General features: G+C 42.9%; 1 protein-coding gene across 10 annotated transcripts in view; it reads right to left on the minus strand.

Annotated features, from left to right (window-relative positions):
• CAPRIN2 (caprin family member 2) overlaps positions 1-17,988 on the minus strand; it is a 73,917-nt gene extending 55,929 nt beyond the window's left edge. For 7 of the 10 annotated variants that reach the window (XM_073321378.1, XM_073321361.1, XM_073321334.1 and 4 more), the window contains exons 1-5: positions 17,772-17,911; positions 16,107-16,372; positions 13,947-14,009; positions 7,577-7,663; positions 4,823-5,061 (exon numbers count right to left, since the gene is read on the minus strand). In XM_073321378.1, coding sequence (XP_073177479.1) covers positions 4,823-5,061; positions 7,577-7,663; positions 13,947-14,009; positions 16,107-16,372; positions 17,772-17,775 — 659 coding nt within the window. In that variant the 5' untranslated portion in view covers positions 17,776-17,911. Of the gene's footprint in view, positions 1-4,822; positions 5,062-7,576; positions 7,664-13,946; positions 14,010-16,106; positions 16,373-17,109; positions 17,183-17,771; positions 17,912-17,931 lie in introns of those variants that run through there. The other 3 variants (XM_073321318.1, XM_073321325.1, XM_073321344.1) reach the window with 3 other exon arrangements.
• Positions 17,989-18,668: the final 680 nt, after the last annotated feature.

The raw sequence follows: 18,668 nt of genomic DNA on the forward strand, positions 1-18,668 counted from the left end.
GGGAGGAATACAAAGGGTCCTCTGTGGGATTTTTTTTTTGCCAGGACCAGAGCAGGAATGCAGGTCAGAACTCCTTTAAAGAGTTAGTAAGCAATCTAGTTAGATATGAGGTAAATTCTGTTTTGTTTAAATGGCTGATAAAATAAGCTGTGCTGAATGGAATGTATATTCCTGTTTGTGTCTTTTTGTAACTTAAGGTTTTGCCTAGAGTGATTCTCTATGTTTTGAATCTGATTACCCTGTAAGGTATTTACCATCCTGATTTTACAGAGGTGATTCTTTTACTTTTTCTTCAATTAAAATTTTTAAGAACCTGATTGCTTTTTTCATTGTTCTTAAGATCCAAGAGTTTGGGTCTGTGTTCAGCTATGCAAATTGGTGAGGATTTTTATCAAACCTTCCTCAGGAAAGGGGGTATAGTGCTTGGGGGGATATTTTGGGGTGGGGGAGAGGAGAAGACATTTCCAAGTGGGCACTTCCCCTGTTGTGTAACACTTGGGTGGTGGCAGCTTTTAATCTAAGCTGGTAAGAATAAGCTTAGGGGGTCTTTCATGCAGGTCCCCACATCTGTACTGTGGAGTTCAGAGTGGGGAAGGAACCTTGACAGGCCTGATACGGTCTTATCTTTAGTAATACTTGTGAATGAGTGGGACTGATGGAAAAAGCATGGAGGAGCCTGCCTGACCATGGCAGTAAAAACACATCCATTATGGAACCCAGGCTATGACTCTGAAGGAAACAGAACTTCAGACAGTGTCACAAACAGGTCCACCTAGGGAAATTCCCACTACTGGAAGCTGTGTCTGGCCACATCGGGACAAAGTGACCACTTGTGGTGATCCAAATGATCTGCTCAGGCAGTCTGCTAGGTCATTCTATATCCCCAGCAGATAAGATACTTCCAGATCTACTAAATTAGCAATGCAGAGTTCCCAGAGTAGAGCCACCTCCTGACAGAGTGGAGAAGGGTAGGCTCCCCTCTGCTTGTTGAGGTAGCATGTTGTTGCTGTGTTTGAAACGATTAGCAGGCTGCTTCCCCTAATCTGTGATCAAAATATGTGGCATGCCAGCCTGACAGCTTTTCATTCTGACATGGATGTGTAAAGCTAAATCTTCAGAGGACCACAGTAATAGCATTATCAGATAGATACATCTAGTCTAGGAGGGAGAGCCTATCACTAGCATCAACATCAGTTGCAGGCAGGCAAATGAAATGCATGCCCATGCATCTGTGGACAAATCCAGACAATCCAGGAAAATGAGAACATCGTGAAGGTGCCCTTACTACAGAGGGTATGTGATAGCAGCTTGGTAGGTAGATTGATGCCAACCAGCCCTGCGAAGTTCTGAGGCATAGTCTGATGTACTGAATTATGTAGATGCAAGAGGCTATATATCGCAGAAGCCTCAAACAGTTTTGTGCTGCTGTGACTGGGTGAGCCTTCAAACTGAATTGACTGAATTGCCTGGATCCTAAAGTCTGAAAGAGACCCTGGCTTGTAAACAGTCCAGTACAGTCCCTATAAACTTAATCCTCTGAAACAGGGAAAGGAGACTTTTCTACATTAATTAGTAGTCCCAGAGGATTGAACATTGACTGGATCAGGGCTACACTGCTCTAACTGCAATTTGGAATAGCTCTTGACAAGCCAGTCATCCAGGTAGGAGTAAACCTGAATTCACGATCTTCAGAGGAATGCAGCTGCTACTCCCATAAATTTTGGAAAGACCCTATATGCTGCTGACAGGCCAAAAGGTAATACAGTGAACCCAGAATGATTTTGATTTACCAGAAGCCAGAGGTACTCCCTGTGTGCTTGACTGCAATATGGAAGTATGCATTTTAAGTTGAGGGCCACAGTCTCCAGGTTGAGGATAATAGAAGTTGGATGACCATGCAGAACCTTATCTTTTCAAGAGCCTTCTGAGTTTACGAAGGTCAGAAAACCCCCTTCCCCACTTCATCATTGGGATTAGGAAATAAAACCCCTTCCCTCTGAGACCATGTGGAATCCACTATCACTCCCAACTGAAGGAGATGCTGCACTTCTTGAATGAGAAGCACCACATAAGAGTAAACCCCAGAGAGGTCTGGAGAAGGAGTAGAAGCAAACTGGGGAGCATAAACCACCTCTTCAGTGCCCAAGACCCACTGGTCCAAATAATTCGGGACCAAGCATAGTGGAAGTGGGACAGTTTAAGAAGGTGAAGGAGTTTGGGTCTCGAGAGGTGGAGACTGATATGACAACCTAGACCAGCCCATCAAAATGACTGCTTTGTACTTCCCAGGTGTTTTGAAGGGACTGGAGATGGAGCCAAAGCAGCATGAGGGGAAAAGGATGATGCCCAGGTCCTGTTAAGGAGATGAAGCAGAATACCAGTGCATCTGCTGGAACTGATCCTGTTAACTGGGTCAGGTGTGCACAAGCCTAAGGACTTAAAGGTGGCTTTAGAGTCCTTAACCCCACAGAGCTTGCTGTCTATCTAGTTTGAAACTAGTGAAAGGACCCTCAAACAGTAAGTCCTGGATAGTATTCTGGTCTTCCCTATGAAGTCCAGAAGACTGCAACCAGATGATCTGTGCTTAGCAGCTGCAAAAGCCATGGTTCTAGCTATTTAATCTGCTGTATCCAGTCATACTTATAGTGATGTGCTTGTGACTAGTCTCTTTCTGGTCAATGAGGATAGAACTCCTGCCTCATTTCTCAGAAGCAACTCTCAACTACTCTATGGAGTCCCAAAAATTAAAACTATGATCTCAGCAGAACCTTAAAAACCCCCCATTGAATAAATCTTTCTGCTAAATAAGTCCAGCCTTTTAGCATCTTTTGCTGTGGGGTGACAACCTGGTGCCTTGTTACTCTCTCATTAGCAACTGTCATGACCAATGAGCCCAATGGTGGGGGAGTACAGAGGTACTCAAAACCTTGGGAGGGTACAAAGTATTTTCTTTCTGCCCTTTTTGAGGTGGAAGGCAATGAGGATGGAGTCTGCCATAAAGTTTTTATAGGCTCTAGTACTGCCTCATTAATTGGCAGAGTCACCCTGAAATGATAAAATGTCAACCAGGTGATGTGTGGACTCCCTGACCTGCACACTCAGGTCTGAAGACACTCTTCAGCAACTCCTGATAAACTTTAAAATAATCAGGAGGAGGAAGAGAAGTTACCCATAATGAAACAGCTTCATCTGGAGAGGAAGCATGACTGGAACGAATAGAATCTTCTACCACCTGTTGCTCTGGCTCTAGGACCTGTTCTTGATGCTCAGTATCAGGCCTGGTATGACTCTGGCGATTGAGCTGCCCAGTGCAGAGACTCCACCTGTCTAGACAAAGATACCGAGTACACACTGAGGGGAAGATCTGGAAGCTGGGGGAACCCCCAAAGGTTCCAAACTAGCCACTGATATGTGGCCAGACCTTATTGGCCTGGCCACATTCCCATGGTAGTTCCCATTGACTGGTTGTGGTGGCAGGCTGGGAGAGAAGATTGTGAGGAGACCAGCAGGTCCTGCTTTGGGCTTTGAAACATACCATCCCACCTCTGAGTCTGATGAGGAAGACTCCCCTTCCTCTGACTATTGAGGGACTGACCCAGTTTGAGCCAGAGACTGGTGCGGAGAACCTGCTAATCATATGAGCAGCAGCATCATCATCACAGGTTTCCCCTTGGACAATACTGAAGGGCTGCCTATGTGGGAAACAGGCTACTGCAGCACCAAAGCTTGAATTGCCAGTGCTGGATGTGGTAATGGACACCGGTACTGACCAGCAGAGCTGATTCTTTGCCCCCAAATGCCCCTGGGGTAGTCAGCACTGAGATAGTGGCCCGCAATGCTGAAAACTGTGCCACTTCTGTCATGGTGCTTGACAGGGCTCTTTGCAGCACTGGAGCTAACTACCAACTTCTCTGAATTGGTGGCTGAGTATTTCAGCTTAGGTCTCTCAGGTGCACTCTACTCAACTCCTTCTCATCCCTCTTTGCAGGCTTAGAGGGTGAAGACATTTCCCTGGCTGGGGCTTCTTTGTAAGTCTTTTTCCTCAGTAGTGGCAAGGGAGATCAGTGCTGAGATTCAGCTGAAGGTGGAGGCATGCTGCTCACTCAAGTTGCAGCACTCAAAGTCAAACTAGGACAGCTCTGATGGTAGCCTGAGCCATGCCTTCATCAGAAGAATTTCAGCCTATCCTCCATTATGGGCTGCAAATCTGGCAATGGTCTGGTGTGCCTCACCTAAGCCCTTCAGTCAGCTATTCGGGTCCCTCATTGGCACAGGCCTCAAACAAGAAAGTCTGAATCAGTCATGGGGCATACCTCAATACCGTACACAGAAGAAACCCGGAAATGCAAAAAACACTACCCAAAAGTTTTTTTTAAAAACAGCTAAAACTTATAAAATACTAACCAGACTAATCACCAAACTATATTATATGCACTATTATATACAAAAACAGAACTTTTTGGTATTTAACAGGGTTCCAATGACAATCAGATTGTAAGAATGAACGGAGGGGCCCAGGGACAGCTCTGCTCTTTATATCTGCATGCAGCGGCATGTAGCAGCAGGGGGAGCTCAAGCTGCCCATCAAGTATTGCTGAAGGAAAAAAGTGACCACTATGCAGATAGCACACAGACAGACACCAAGAGTTAATTGTACATGTGCAAACACAAAGTGGTAATCCCATTATGTGCCAGATCCCAAATTGCTGTTCCAACAGATTGTTGTGGTTTTTTAGAACATACTATACATTTTATTTTGAGAGTTATTACACAGGTATTCTATTATATGATAGACTGATTAGTGAGGAAAAAATCAACCTACCTCAGGCTCTCATTTCTTTCTGAGCATGTCAGTTTTGCAAATCTAATGAGGTAGTCTAGTTCTTTAGAAGGTAAATATATTGCACCATTCAAGCCACCTTTGAAGTCTTTCTGAACATGCTCTTGAGTGAAATTCTGTAGCACATACTGGATTTGCAGTATTGTACGCAGCTTTTTCTTCTCTGCTTCAAGCTTAGTTATAGTCTCCCGTCTCTGAGCCTTCCTCTGCGCTTTCAGCAGCTGTTAGAATACAAGAGTGAGTTGGCCCACTAGTCAGGGTATGATAACTGTTTGGCCCTCCAGTTTCTAATTTCCAGTCCAGCACCCAGATTTATAAAGGTAGTTAGGCACCTAAAGATGCAGATAAGCGCTTACTGGGATTTACAAAAGCACTTAACCCATACTTAGGCACTTTTGTAAATCACACTAAGCAGGTTTCTGAATCTTTAGGTGCCTAAATACCTTTGCAAATCTGACTTAGTTTCTAACCTTTCACTTGATGCCAATTTCCTCTTTGGCCTACACTAAAACACGCAACAGTCATCTATAATAAGCCAATTATGTATTTGAGGTTTGTAAGCTATGAAGTTAAATTACTTTGAGTGCTAATTAAAAACATGATTTCAACCATATCATGAATTCCATATATTCTGCTATGGGAAATTACATCATGAATCACTGGCATTTTGCCCTTCTCAGCTAGATTTTACATTACTGTAATTACATGTTAAAATATGTAGTTATGAATATGCTATACAGTGAACGCAAAAATGGTCAAAAATGCAAGGAAAGGTTTTGTATTGTAAACCATACTACTACTAAAAAAGAAAAGGAGTACTTGTGGCACCTTAGAGACTAACCAATTTATTAGAGCATAAGCTTTCGTGAGCTACAGCTCACTTCCTCAGATGCATATCGTGGAAACTGCAGCAGGCTTTATATATACACAGAGAATATGAAACAATACCTATTCCCACCCCACTGTCCTGCTACTATTTACTACTGAAAGAGTACTTCAGTACAGAAGTTCCTAGTTGTCACAGTACACCAGAACCCCAAAAATACTCCCTTGATTTTCCTATATTGACAAGACAAACATTTAATTACAAGAGTCCTAGGAGAAGTAATTTCGGTAACATGTAGTTTCCCGGTGTATTCTGTGACAAGGCCCCTCCAACATGTTTTGTGGCACATCTGTATCAAGCTCTGCAGCAAAAATTTAGTGATTTCCAAGTCATTCCAGAACTAAGTAAAAATACACTAAAGTTGCTCTATTTAACTACTGAGCAGTAACATTTGAGGACTTTGATTTGCAGCAGTGTAATGAAGGAATATCAGTTAGCATAGAAGGGCTGCAAGGAGTTCTTTTTTCTAGCGCTCACTTCTGGAACATTAAGCTTTAGCACATTTTTGCAGAACCATACTTGGTAGAAAGACAAGACAAGGAAAACATGAGAATCCAGTGATTATGCTTCAATAAGGGAGTAACTAGCTGCTTTTAGCTTTTCATGTAAACATCTTGTAATCTAATATACCCCAGGGAAGAACATACATTTACATCGAACAGCAACATGGAGAAGTAAATATTCTTGAAATATGAAATGCTCTTAAAAACAAGTTAAATTTGAGTGAAATATACAGATGAGTGCAAGTTACATCCAGAAGTTTAACTAATAATGGCTATAAGTACCCAACTTATGATGGTGGCACAGCATGTAGACTTTCCAGACTCAACTACTCTAGAAACAGTCTTTTAGCCCTCTGCTTACCATTCACTGTTGTTCTTTCACTAGCCTAAGGACTAAGTTATACCTGAAACCAATACAAATGCAAGAGGAAAGACTTCTCTAGAAAGACTGCTTAGATCCAGCCAATGATAAGACCTGTTTTATGGAACCTTTCATATCCCAGATAAGGCAGGATAAGCCCTAGATTAGAACTTTTGACGACAACGATGTCTGTCAGAACACCAGTAGGCTAACTTCTACTCAAGAGAACCTCAAAGTTTCACATAATGGTGAAAGGCTTTGTAAAGTGAAGTAACATCCCCAGTTCTGGAATGTGAACATTGTATATGAGCCCCAAATACTGAGTAATTTTCCCATTAGTGTTTTTGGCTCTTCATAGCCAATATTTTCCATCTCTTTTCCATTGTTTATTTTGTGCTTGAAGCTAAGTTGACTTTGGAAGGAGTGGAAACTGAGTTCTTTGCCTTTTGCATACAGGTGAAGTATAATCTAGCTTCTGTAGTGAACTTCTGCACTTGGCCCACTAAGAACAGAGTTCAGTACTGAAACTCAGACCGCCAAAAAGGGTTGTTTTTGTACAAATTGATCCTTGTCCACTTGAACCAGAACATCCTGGAGTCATCTGAAGTTGACTGCACTTTGGATAGATTTAAGCAGTAGTTTTATGAAACTAGATGCTCTTAAATCACTGGCCTTCATGTTCTACCTACAGTATGTGCAAATGTCTGAAGTGATCCTGTACCTTGACCACACTTTCACCACTCTCCAGACAAAATTTCAGCTTTACAGTTAATTAGATTGAGGCTATCCTGCTGTTCTACATGTTAATGTTACCTAGCCATAAAAATACTAGCTTTGCATTCTAGAAAATGAGGACTATCTGTAAGTCATGACTACCAGCTCTATCTTTTTAGATTAGTACGTTAGACAAAAGTTCAGAAGCTGTGTGTAACAGTGTATCTGATTGTTTTACAGAGGTTAGAGCACAAAGAGTAGGTTTTACTTACATCTTGGCTAAGTCCAGAAAAAGTCTTTTGAAGCTCCTTGGCAAACTCCAAATTGTGTACCACTTCATCATATTTCTCCACTGCCTCCTGCAATAGGCAGATATCAAACTAGCAGTGCATTTACCAAATTTTTAATCAGTGACTAAGTCCTAACAATTCTTATAGTAAACTTAATATTTTTCAACTGTTAAGCTAAATTATACAGCTTTTATTACAGGTTCAATTTTGTTTATACCATCAACTTTTAAGTCACCTCACATGTGAAGTATTTCCTATTGTTACATGTAACACCCAAGATTACCATACCTGAGGTTATGAAGACACTCATTTTAAGGTTAGGTACTGCATAGACACTTTCACCATTTCCCCATATTCTTAACTGTAAACTCTCCAGGGCAGAGACTGTCCCTTCATACAGGTTTGTAGGACGCAAAAGTGCAATGCTACCTTATCCCGATTGGGAAGTTTGGGCACTATTGTAAATTTGTATTATTCATCTTTCCCTTTAGTTTATGTCAGAGGGACAGTGACAGAAAACGCATCAAGATATAAAAGCAATTTTATAACCACAGACGCTCACAAAAGTAGCTTCAGGTACTGTTCCCTTAACTTCTTCAAATTAACTGAAGTTATATCCTTTTTAAAAGGTGTACAATATAGCTAGCTTCATGTTCATAGAATGCTTTTGGAAATTAGTCTTACAGAAGTCACATCTGGAAAAGGAATTCCTGTCTGCTTCTCTAACCAAAGTTTAGTTCTCATTCAAGACTAGATAATGGAGCTTCTCTGAAATAATCACTTAAGATAGACTTGGGAGTTCAACAACCAAGACAGTGTATGTTTCATGAAACTGGTTTACAACAACCCCAATAGTTGGAATTGTCTAGTTTTATTAAAAAGAAAAGGAGTACTTGTGGCACCTTAGAGACTAACCAATTTATTTGAGCATAAGCTTTTGTGAGCTACAGCTCACTTCATTGGATGCATTAAGTTTCAGAAGTGCTTTGGAGGTAGTAATTCCTGCAGTATTTTTAAGTTAAACAATAGAGCATTTTGCTATTACATGATCCCCAGAGTGAAAGCAATTAGTCCAGACTATTTGTAATTTATAATGTGACGCTTTAAAGTTGGATTAAAGGGATGCTGTCAAGTTAATGCCAGACCACCTCAACTGGGAGCCTGTGTTTTGTATTCTTTACAATCTCAGAGTTCAGTTAACTCCTCCAGAAAAATATGCAGAAGAGTAAAAAGTTAAGTATTGGTTAGACTCAGATCAGATATTTACCAAGATAAGAAGCATTTAGAATCAGGAAGAGCTAGTATACAGCCATCAATTGTACTTGCATAAATGTAAGCAGTCTTCCTTTTAGGCACCAGTTTACATTCAACAATTTAAAACAGAGCACAGAAACTAGCTGGAAAATTTTACTACAGCTTCAATTTGTTTTTCTGCTCATAATGTTTTAAGAGATGTTACTGTATGTTACCAACTGTTTTAATGCTAATGACTTCACTTAAGGCAATAATTTTGAGACCAGGCCCTAATAGTGCAAATCTGATCATATAATATTGATGTCACGCTCTTATATTTAATAGCCAATTTCCAATTAGAAATAGGATTAAAGTGGATTCTTAATCACTTAATCTTTTCAAAAAGATGTTACTACTACTACAACACTAATGCTTGCACTGGGACAGAAATGAGTTCTCCAAGATGATACCACTTAACATGGATGTCCCTACATGGTTTCCACTCAGCATGAAGTAGAGTTCTTGAACTCAAGTTTAAGAATTTGTTCTGAAACTAGCCTCCACCATGACTGTCTCTAATCTCAGAACAAATAGTAGAATTTGAACATAGTAGAAGTTGCAATGTAAATTTAACCTCCTGCCCTAATTTAATATGAGAGTAGGGGTGGGCAAACTTTTTGGCCCGAGGGCCACATCAGCATTGTGAAACTCTATGGAGGGCTGGGTAGGGAAGGCTGTGCCTCCCCAAATGGCCTGGCCCCTGCCCCCTGCCCGCCCCCCTCAGAACCCCTGACCCATCCAAACCCCCCTACTCCTTGTCCCCTGACTGCCCCCTCCTGAGACCCCCCCCGATGCTAACCACCCCCCCCAGGACTCCATCACCTATCCACACCCCCCACCCCACTGCTTGTCCCCAACCCCTATCCACACCCCAACAGGCCCCCCAGGATGCCCATACCTATCCAACACCCCTGTTCCCTGTCTGACTGCCCCCTGGAATCTCCTGTCCCTTATCCAACCCCCGCTCCCCACTCCCCTACCATGCCGCTCAGAGCAATAGGAGCTTGCAGCCCCACCACCTGGCTGGAGCCAGCCACACTGCCCACGCTGCCCAGCAGCCCAGCGAGCTGGCAGGGAAGGGGGAACAGCAGGGGAGGGGCCAGGGGCTAGCCTCCCTGGCCGGGATCAAAGGGGCCAGGCAGGATGGTCCCACAGGCCAGATGTAGCCCATGGGCAGTAGTTTGCCCACCTCTGCATTACAGGCACATGCCAACACATTAGCTATAAGCAAGAAGGAAACAAGTTTTATTATAGGTTGCACAATAAACTTAAATATGATTAACATTTCAGTTTCTTGTATCTATTACATATTACCATAGCACCTCAAAGCCCTAGTCATGTAGAATTGTACAAGACAACTGAATGGCTTTTCATACTTCAGGCTAATTTGTAGTCAATAAGTGGCTCCTCATCTTCTTTATGGAGAAAGAATAAAAGTCATTAGAAAAGTAAGTTTAACACTGATAATTTCTTGTGTAATACTGGAAGCCAACACTTGGTCTCTTGAAAACTAGGTTAGCTCTTAAATATGCAGATTACATTTAAAGAGCTAGAGTGGCAGCTTTGAAAGTCTGTTCAGCCTGCAGAGTGGTTAAGGTACAGGCAATCACAAGCTCTTTGATCCATAGAGAGCTCTGGACCACCACCTGGAGTGAATTTTCCCCACAAATTAGGGCTCAGTCTTCCCAAGCTAGTGAATACTAAACACACATTTCATTTTAGAAATGACAGACTTGGACAATGAACAAGAGATTAATCTGAAAGCAGTCCCTGGTGAAGCAAGCGGACTATCACATGCACACTTGTTCAGAAAGTGGGGAGCATGACAGATCCTTAAGTGAACCTGATTGGTCCCTTAGGGTATACAATATTGGAGTGATGCATGGCTGACTGAAAAAGCTGCTCTCCTGCAGAGATTGAGTAGCCAGGATGAAAGGGGAGCACTCACACAGAATATTAGTATTTATGAAAATTCCATCCAAGAAGCTCACATATGAACTTCTCTCAATCCTCTTGCTGCAGGCGAGAAAAAATTTTTCCTGAAAGGGAAAGTTAGCGTGGGGTTGCTCTAGGACAGCTTTTTACATTTAATATAAAAAGTTATACCGTGGTTAAAGCTTGTTACACAGAATGCTCTGTCATTTGATACAGGCTTTCCCAGTATTTTAGTCATCTTAGTCTTCTGGTTTTTAGTTGTCTATTAATGACCTATAGTGAGACTGAATTTTTAAATTCCCATTTTTTAATTACTGAAAGTGTTAAGAAAAAAGCCACTTCTAACATTAGGTTAACAGTGTAGCTTTTAAAATGTTGACACTTTTTGCATCTCAGATCAAAAAATGAAAGTCAGTGGTTTTATAGTTTCACTTGTCTAGTCATTTTCAGATTCAGTGTTGCAATGTGCAAGTTGCAAATAATGCAAGGGGATTTACATAGTAGTATTATCAGAATACTTAGGAGCATGATATGTCCCCCTCATTCATTCCACAGCTTAAATTTTCTAGCTACAGCCCCTTAAAAGTTTCCCGGACTACCCTCAAATTATGTTTGGCTACTGAATCCTAAAGAAAATAGGAAGAGCAGAAGCTGTTCCTCAAGAACCCAGCCCTGCTCAAATAGCCTCAACTCCAATTAATCTCAATGGAAACTGAGTACACAGCAACTCTGCTCTTACATTAACAGCAGGCCGTAGCCCACACAACTCCAAGTGTAACTGGAACAATTTGATAGGCACAGAGGTCTACTTTTCACTTCAGATAATGAAATTTCACCTATTCCATTTCTAGCATGTTTTTAGAATAAAAAGGGTAGGAAAGACTAGATTAAGTGTATTTGGTAATGATTATTAATTGCGGAATGGTCTTCTACAATTATTTGCATGTAGGTATTACTTAAAACAGTGCTTTTCAAACTTTTTTCCTAGCAACCCAGTTGAAAATTGGGTATGCCTGTGACCCAGAGCTGGGGGATGAGGGGTTTGGAGTGTGGGAGGGGCTCAGGGTTGGGATGGGGATGGTAATGAGGGGTTCAGGGTGTGGGAAGGAGCTCTGGGCTGGGACAGGGGGTTGGGGTACAGGAGGGGGTCAGAGCTCTGGGCTGAGGGTGCAGGCTCTGGGATGGGGATGAAGGGTTTGGGATGCAAGAGGGGGATCTGTGTTTGAGGGACTCAGGACTGGGGCAGGGATGAGGGATTTGGGGTGTAGGAAGGGGCTCTGAGTTTGGGGGACTCAGAACTGCAGTGCAGTGCTGACCAGAGCCACCACGACCCAGTCCCTTCCATTCCACGACTCAGTTCTGGACTGCAACCCAGTTTCAAAGCCACTGACTTAAACACTATGTTTTGTCCTTCTTCCCTTTCTGTCATTCATCACTGTTTTTCAATGGTAAGCAATTCAGGACAGGGACTGTCTGTGAACAGTATAAAGTAAGCATTACTGAAATACAAGTATTGTTTATCTGAAGCTGCTGCACTAAGACACTAGGGCTAAGTCAGATGTGGTATTTGATACATAACCCAAGAAGCAGAAGTTTAATAAGCACTGCCATGAAGAATGACAATTCTGGTACCTTTGTCACAAGTTTGCTAAATATTTTTTAGACTTAACTTTAAAGATGGATTGTTATGCACTACAAAAAGTGCAAATTGACCATTCAGATGGTCAAAGTGATAAACTAAAGGATCTAGTTTAACAAGCCCTCAATTTTGATTTCCCCCCCACCTCCCTTTACTTGTCTACACTCCCCATATCATAGAAGATTGAACAAGTCAGTTAAGGAGATTAACAAAAGAATGCACGCTTTTAGGAATTTTGGAATTAGTTACACAAGTTCTAGAATCAATCTTATTGAGGGCAGAACAGTGAAAATGGTAGTAGGCACTAAGCAAAGAATGATATTTGCCTTTTAAAAGAGGCAACATATTTCTACTAAATAAATTAAAGCTAGTTTCCTGAACTAGGTCACCCCTAACTGGCAGTGTTCCCATTACATTTCTTAGTGTAACTTTTGGTATGACATTCTACATGAACATGCTGCCATGCTTTTGATCATAAAAATACCAACAGCATTTAACATGGGACAATTTAAAAAAAAAAATATGCAGAAGGTTGTATCTCTTAGCCATCTACCATTTGTGTCCAGTTTCCCTTTGTAGCAGTATCTATGTCCTCCATTACACTAGCACTCAGCTGGCTTCTTATATAAAGGAGTTTAACTGTTGTGGCAAAACAAGAATCCAGCTGAATCAATGAAGGCTCCACCTGGCCTCATCTCTGCCAATGGAAGATATTCACTGATCACACTGGGACAACCACCCATAACTCTGCTCCTGAGCTTTAGGCCACTAGGCCACCTTGGGATAATTCTGCTGCCAAGGCTATATGGGCAGCCTCAGGGGACTTGTCTACACTGAAGTTATACCTTGTTAGAACACAATCTTGAAGAGTTCAGAAAACAAGACATCAGGATTACTTTAGCTGGTCATGGCTAACCTTAAATTAAGCCTAGAGTTAATGTCAGTTAGATCACAGTTAACATCACCATCCCTATCTACACCAAGTGCTAAGCCATATTTATCATGTGTTAGTTACCACAACTGATGGTTATGTTTTAACATGATGTAATTTCCCAACGTAGACAAACCCTTGATGGATACCACCCCAAAGACTGCAACTGCAGATGACAGGTTGAAGGCATAACAGATACTTAGTGACAGGTGGAGATCATGTGCTTCAAGAAATGGGACTTGACACATGCTCTCAAATGATGTCTGTTTACCTCAGTACCCAATTTGAAAGTTAAAAACAGGACAAATTTTTAGGGCAACCCACAACTGTCACTTTTCAGCTTGTCTACAAGAAGCAAGCCTATTTTGTTTTGCTTTGTGAATACTATTATGCAAATTTTCTGGTGGTACTTAATGCAACTTCTATAAAGCCATCATTGGTAACAATTATTCAATAGCATTCCTCAGCAACTTCAGCCTCATCTTCAACATGTTTGAAGCTTTCAAATATTACCCTACACAAAACTATTTACCAAGACAAGCAAGCAAACTCACCAACTGATCCTGATTGAGGGCTTCTCCCTTTTTCAGGCGATCCCTATAGTCTTCAAGTTTGAGCTACGAAGAAAAGATTTTCAATCTGTTATATATTGATTATGCATATATCATGGAAAGAAATTCAGCTTTTCCATGTATATCCTGAGCTTCAGTTGACATGCTGCAACTAAAAATAATGTCACTGGTTCTGTCCATTTTTCCCCATCAAATTCAAGCTTCTCTTTCAAGGCACTGCACAACTCTGCCTATATTTAAGCCACTACCACCTACTTTATGCCTTATGGCCTGTCATCTCTTCTTGTCTCCTTGGCCTCACTTGCATTGTCATGCCTTTCATATTCTTTCCTAGGCCTTTAGCTAGCTTCCTTTATCTGTAACATAGGTGCCCTGACTCATTCAAATCCCTCCTCTCAGAGTGCCACTTTTGTCTAGCTTTCCATAACTGAACTGCTCTCCAGTGTAGGCTCCTATTCTGACTATCTTATTCTCAGAATAAAAAACCCAAGATCTATCCAAGTTCTATATGCAGTATATTTAGAAACTAGTCTTTTATAATCCTCATCCTGCCCTTTCCCCCCCCCCACTCATGTTTACCTGGGTATCTAGTTTACCTTAGAAAGATATTCAATGCAGGGACTACACATTGCTGTTAAGTTCTTGACTAATTCATTATATACTAAAAGCTACAAAGACTTTCATTAGCCTTAATAAGTTTTGCAAACATAAGACTTGCACAAGAAACTCAGCACTACGAACCACAGTAATAAATACCACCCCTTGAGGGTATGCAGCCAAATAAAACCTTAACTACTTATATGTACCAATACTAGGAGCATAAGAAGCTAAGGAAAAGAATGCATCCTCTTTCAACTATTTGAGTACTAATTTATACTGATTTTTTGCATGACTATGAAAGGCCCTACTGTAATGCACATGCAAGGGAAGAATCAAGGATAGCAGGGAAATATCAAGGTTAAATCTATTTGTGCAGATAGAATACCACTGTACAGTATGTGGAATTGCTTTAAAGAAATTAAAGCTACTGGAGGAAAAACTCCAGTAGAAGGAAGGGCACTAGGCTGCTCCCTACTGCATGAGCTATGCATATCCCCACATTTCTTAGCCAAATACAGGTTTGAAGTAAAAAGGGTATTTTAGAGCACTAAAATATGAAAAGTTTGAACTCTGGTGCAAAAATTCAAGCTTATTTTCAATGAACTTTTAAAAATGCATCTTGATTGATAACAGAAAAAGATTCTTCCCAAGTGTTTTAAAGTAACATGTGAAAACAGCTTGAGAATGCAAGGGCCATCTCAATCAAACATTTCAGTTGCAATGCTATAAATTATCCAGTTGTCAGACAAATCTTAAATTAGGAATTCAGACATTCACCTACGGTAAGCCACAAAATGCTTAAAGTCAAAATGAGAAGATGAAAAGCAGAATACTTTTGCAAGATTCTACATGCCCATGAAGTCCAGGCCTCAACATCTATAAAAAGTGAAGTGCAATACATATTTAATATGACCTTGCACTAAGGAGTCATGTTTTTACATGCATCACTGGATCTTAATATTAGATGCCTATAATCAATACAAGCAGAATACCAAGTTTTCCACAAGTCTGATTATGGGTTAGATTTTAACTAAACTAATTCTATTTGTAAATCCAATTTAATCCATTAAAGGGGTATTCTCTTGCACACTATTCAAGCTGTGAAAACTACAGCAGCTGTACAGCAAAACCAACTACTGCAGAAAACAAATGTTTGAAGCTGACTTATCTAGCCATCTACATTTACATAGCTTCTACATTTGAGACAGTAATGTTACAAATATATGCAATTTTAAATACAACTAATCTGATTCCTCTTCAAATATATCTAAACAAAATCCAAGATGTACAAAAATCATCAGTGCTATATATTACTCTGATGAAATCCCAAACAGAGGACACCTTATTGAGAACTGCTGCTGAATATGAACTGCTTTTATTGATTTTTATACTAGCTGCAGCAAACTCATATTACATATTCTATAGGTATGTAAAATAAAAATAGATTCTTATAGCAGGATTTAAAGTTTACTATTGATGAGCTCTAACGTAAACTTGATATTTAATTATCAATTTCTTCAGCACAGCAAAGAAATAAGTTACCTTCTTTTTCTCAATGTTCCTGATCTTGTGTTTGAGGCAGATAAGCCCATTATCAATGTAAGTCTCATATGCCTGGGAAGGAGAGGCAGCAGAGTTCAGAGCAGACTGCAGGGGGCTCAGGGGAGGCTGGTTCTCCCCAGGTTGGCTTGGGGTCACCTGCTGCTTGGCCGGCTTCATGCTCTTGTCCTCCCCCTCTTCCGAGTGGCCTGAAGGCGACGGGCAACGGAAAGGGGATTGGGAAAGCTGCACCATTGAAACAGATGGACCTGCCAAAAAAATTGTTTGTTTAGCTCTCTTCCCCTTTCCTAGAACTACAGCATTTGTATAAGTATTTACACTAATAAAGCCTTAAAACATGAAATTAAGACCCATATAAAAATCAACATAGAATCTGCCCCATTTCTTCCCCCTCACTCCCTTGAGAATATCAGAAACAGGAATTTCAAACCAGGGAACACTTTACATTGTATAAATCTCCCCACCCATCCCGATAACCGAAATCCTTCACACAGGCAGTATTAGGCAGTGCAGGGGGATGATTCCAGAAACATAAGTGTCCATATAAAACTAGGCCAGTTCCCTGCACTCACAGGGGAAAAAACTGCAAGTAAGCAACTGCAGATTCCACTCCCACCTACCAGCCCCAACATGCATTTAACTAGTGTAACTGCAGATTCAGTCTTCTCCCTCCCAACTCCTATTGAAGTGTTTTGATGCAGCTCTCTCCTTACCTTCATGACCTTATGAGCAACCCAAGAAAACATTTGGATAAAACAATGCACATTTTAAAACCCAACTGATTAGAGGCAGAAGAGCTGTCAAGTAAAGAAAGCTCTAGCCCTAAAGCCAAATCAGCAGCAACTGATTTGGCTTGAGAAAGCATCAGCCTACATCCACAGCCCAAGAATATCTTTAGGCTGCGACAAGAAAACAAGTTTTGGGGGAGGGAAAGGAATTTAACCTTGAAAGCAGTAGGCATTTCTAGACAAGATTCGCAACCTACCGGTCTTTAGTAATGACTGATCACGCTCATTCTTAACTTTGCCCGTTAACCACCAGGCCAAGCCCTGCTTAGGGGAGGGGCTCACACAGGAACCCCAAACTGAATTTAAAGGGAAAGCAGCAGATTCCTCTCCCCTTTTGACTCCCTTCTCAAGCCACCTGCAACAGAGTCGGGTGTGTGTGCAAAGTACCAGCTGATATCAAGCACCACCGCTCCCCTTCAGGATGAGCTAAGAGGGAAACTTGCAGCCGTACACGCGCTTGTTGTCAGCGCCTGCCACGAAAGCATGTTAAGGGGGGTGGGGCAGTTTTAAGGGGGGCCTGCTCTGTCCCCCCGCCCACCCCACAGCACTAGAGGGGGAGGAGAGGGGCAGCCTCGACCGCCGGCGTCCCCCTCCACTCCCACGGAGCCCTTCCCCTGGGACGGGACACTTGAGCGCAAGGAGCAGCTGCAGGACGCCCCGCCGCATGCCCGGGGCGGGGCGGGCAGCGCCGAGCTCCAGCAGCCCCCTGCGCGCGCGGGGCTGGCGGCACCCAACGCCCGGCTGGCTGCAAAGCAGCGCGCAGCGGGGGCCGGAGAGAGGAGCCGCGGGATCGCCTCCCAGCACCGCCTGGGGAGGGGAGGGGGGGAGAAGAAGATGCTGCAGCCGCCGCCATCCCCACCCATAGCGCCAAGCGCCGGCCGCTGCAGCTGGCTCGGGGATTCAGCAGCGCCGCCGCCGCCTGAGTCCGCTGCTGCCACCGCGGGGCTAAGGAGGACGCTGCGGCGACGCCGCCGGAGCCGACGCTATAAAAACCCCCTCGCTCCCCGCCCCCCCCTCACCTCACTAGCCGAGCAGGCTCCGGCCCGCCCTGCCGCCCGCCTCCCCCCTTATATACCCTCCTCCCGCCCCGCCGGCCGGGAGAAAAGAGGGAAGGGGCGGAGCCTTCATGTGAGGTCACCGCCCTCCTTCCAATCGCCGGCTCTTCTCGCCCGTCCCTCCGGCCCCCACCGCGCGCCACCCCCACCCCCCACGTGACCGGAGAGGACCGTTATTGCGGGCGGGCGGGCGGGAGGGGAATGGCCCCCACCGTCTCTTTCATTCCCCTGCCTCGCCTGAGGGGTGGCTGAGGGGGCGGGGCTACAACTCCCGGCTCCCTGCCCGCTCGTGGGAGCTGGGTGTAATGAGTTGGGTGGGTCTCAGCCTGCTGCCCTGTCTTGCACAAATCAGCACGCTTCACCCCTTAGCTGGCAGCAGCCTGAGCAGAGCGCCAAGGACAGAGGGAGTGTGCAGTGCAGAAAAGGGCCTTAGCTCCATGACTTCCTCCACCGGGAAGAAAAGGGACAACTGAATGTCCTGCAATGAATAGGACTCATGACTCTTGTGTGAGTCCAAGTGGCTCCTTCCCGAGAGCACAGTCCATGTGCATGAGCAAGTTATGTCAGGAGATTATGACATAGACTCCAATTCTATTCTATAAAGGCTCAAATATGACATAGAGGTGTCCTTTCTATACAAGTTTAGCCAATTACAGTGATGGGACCAGGCACAAAGTTCCTCTCTGAGGGCCTTTGAATTT

This window comes from Lepidochelys kempii, chromosome 1 (genome assembly GCF_965140265.1).
Source record: "Lepidochelys kempii isolate rLepKem1 chromosome 1, rLepKem1.hap2, whole genome shotgun sequence".
NCBI lineage: Eukaryota > Metazoa > Chordata > Testudines > Cheloniidae > Lepidochelys > Lepidochelys kempii.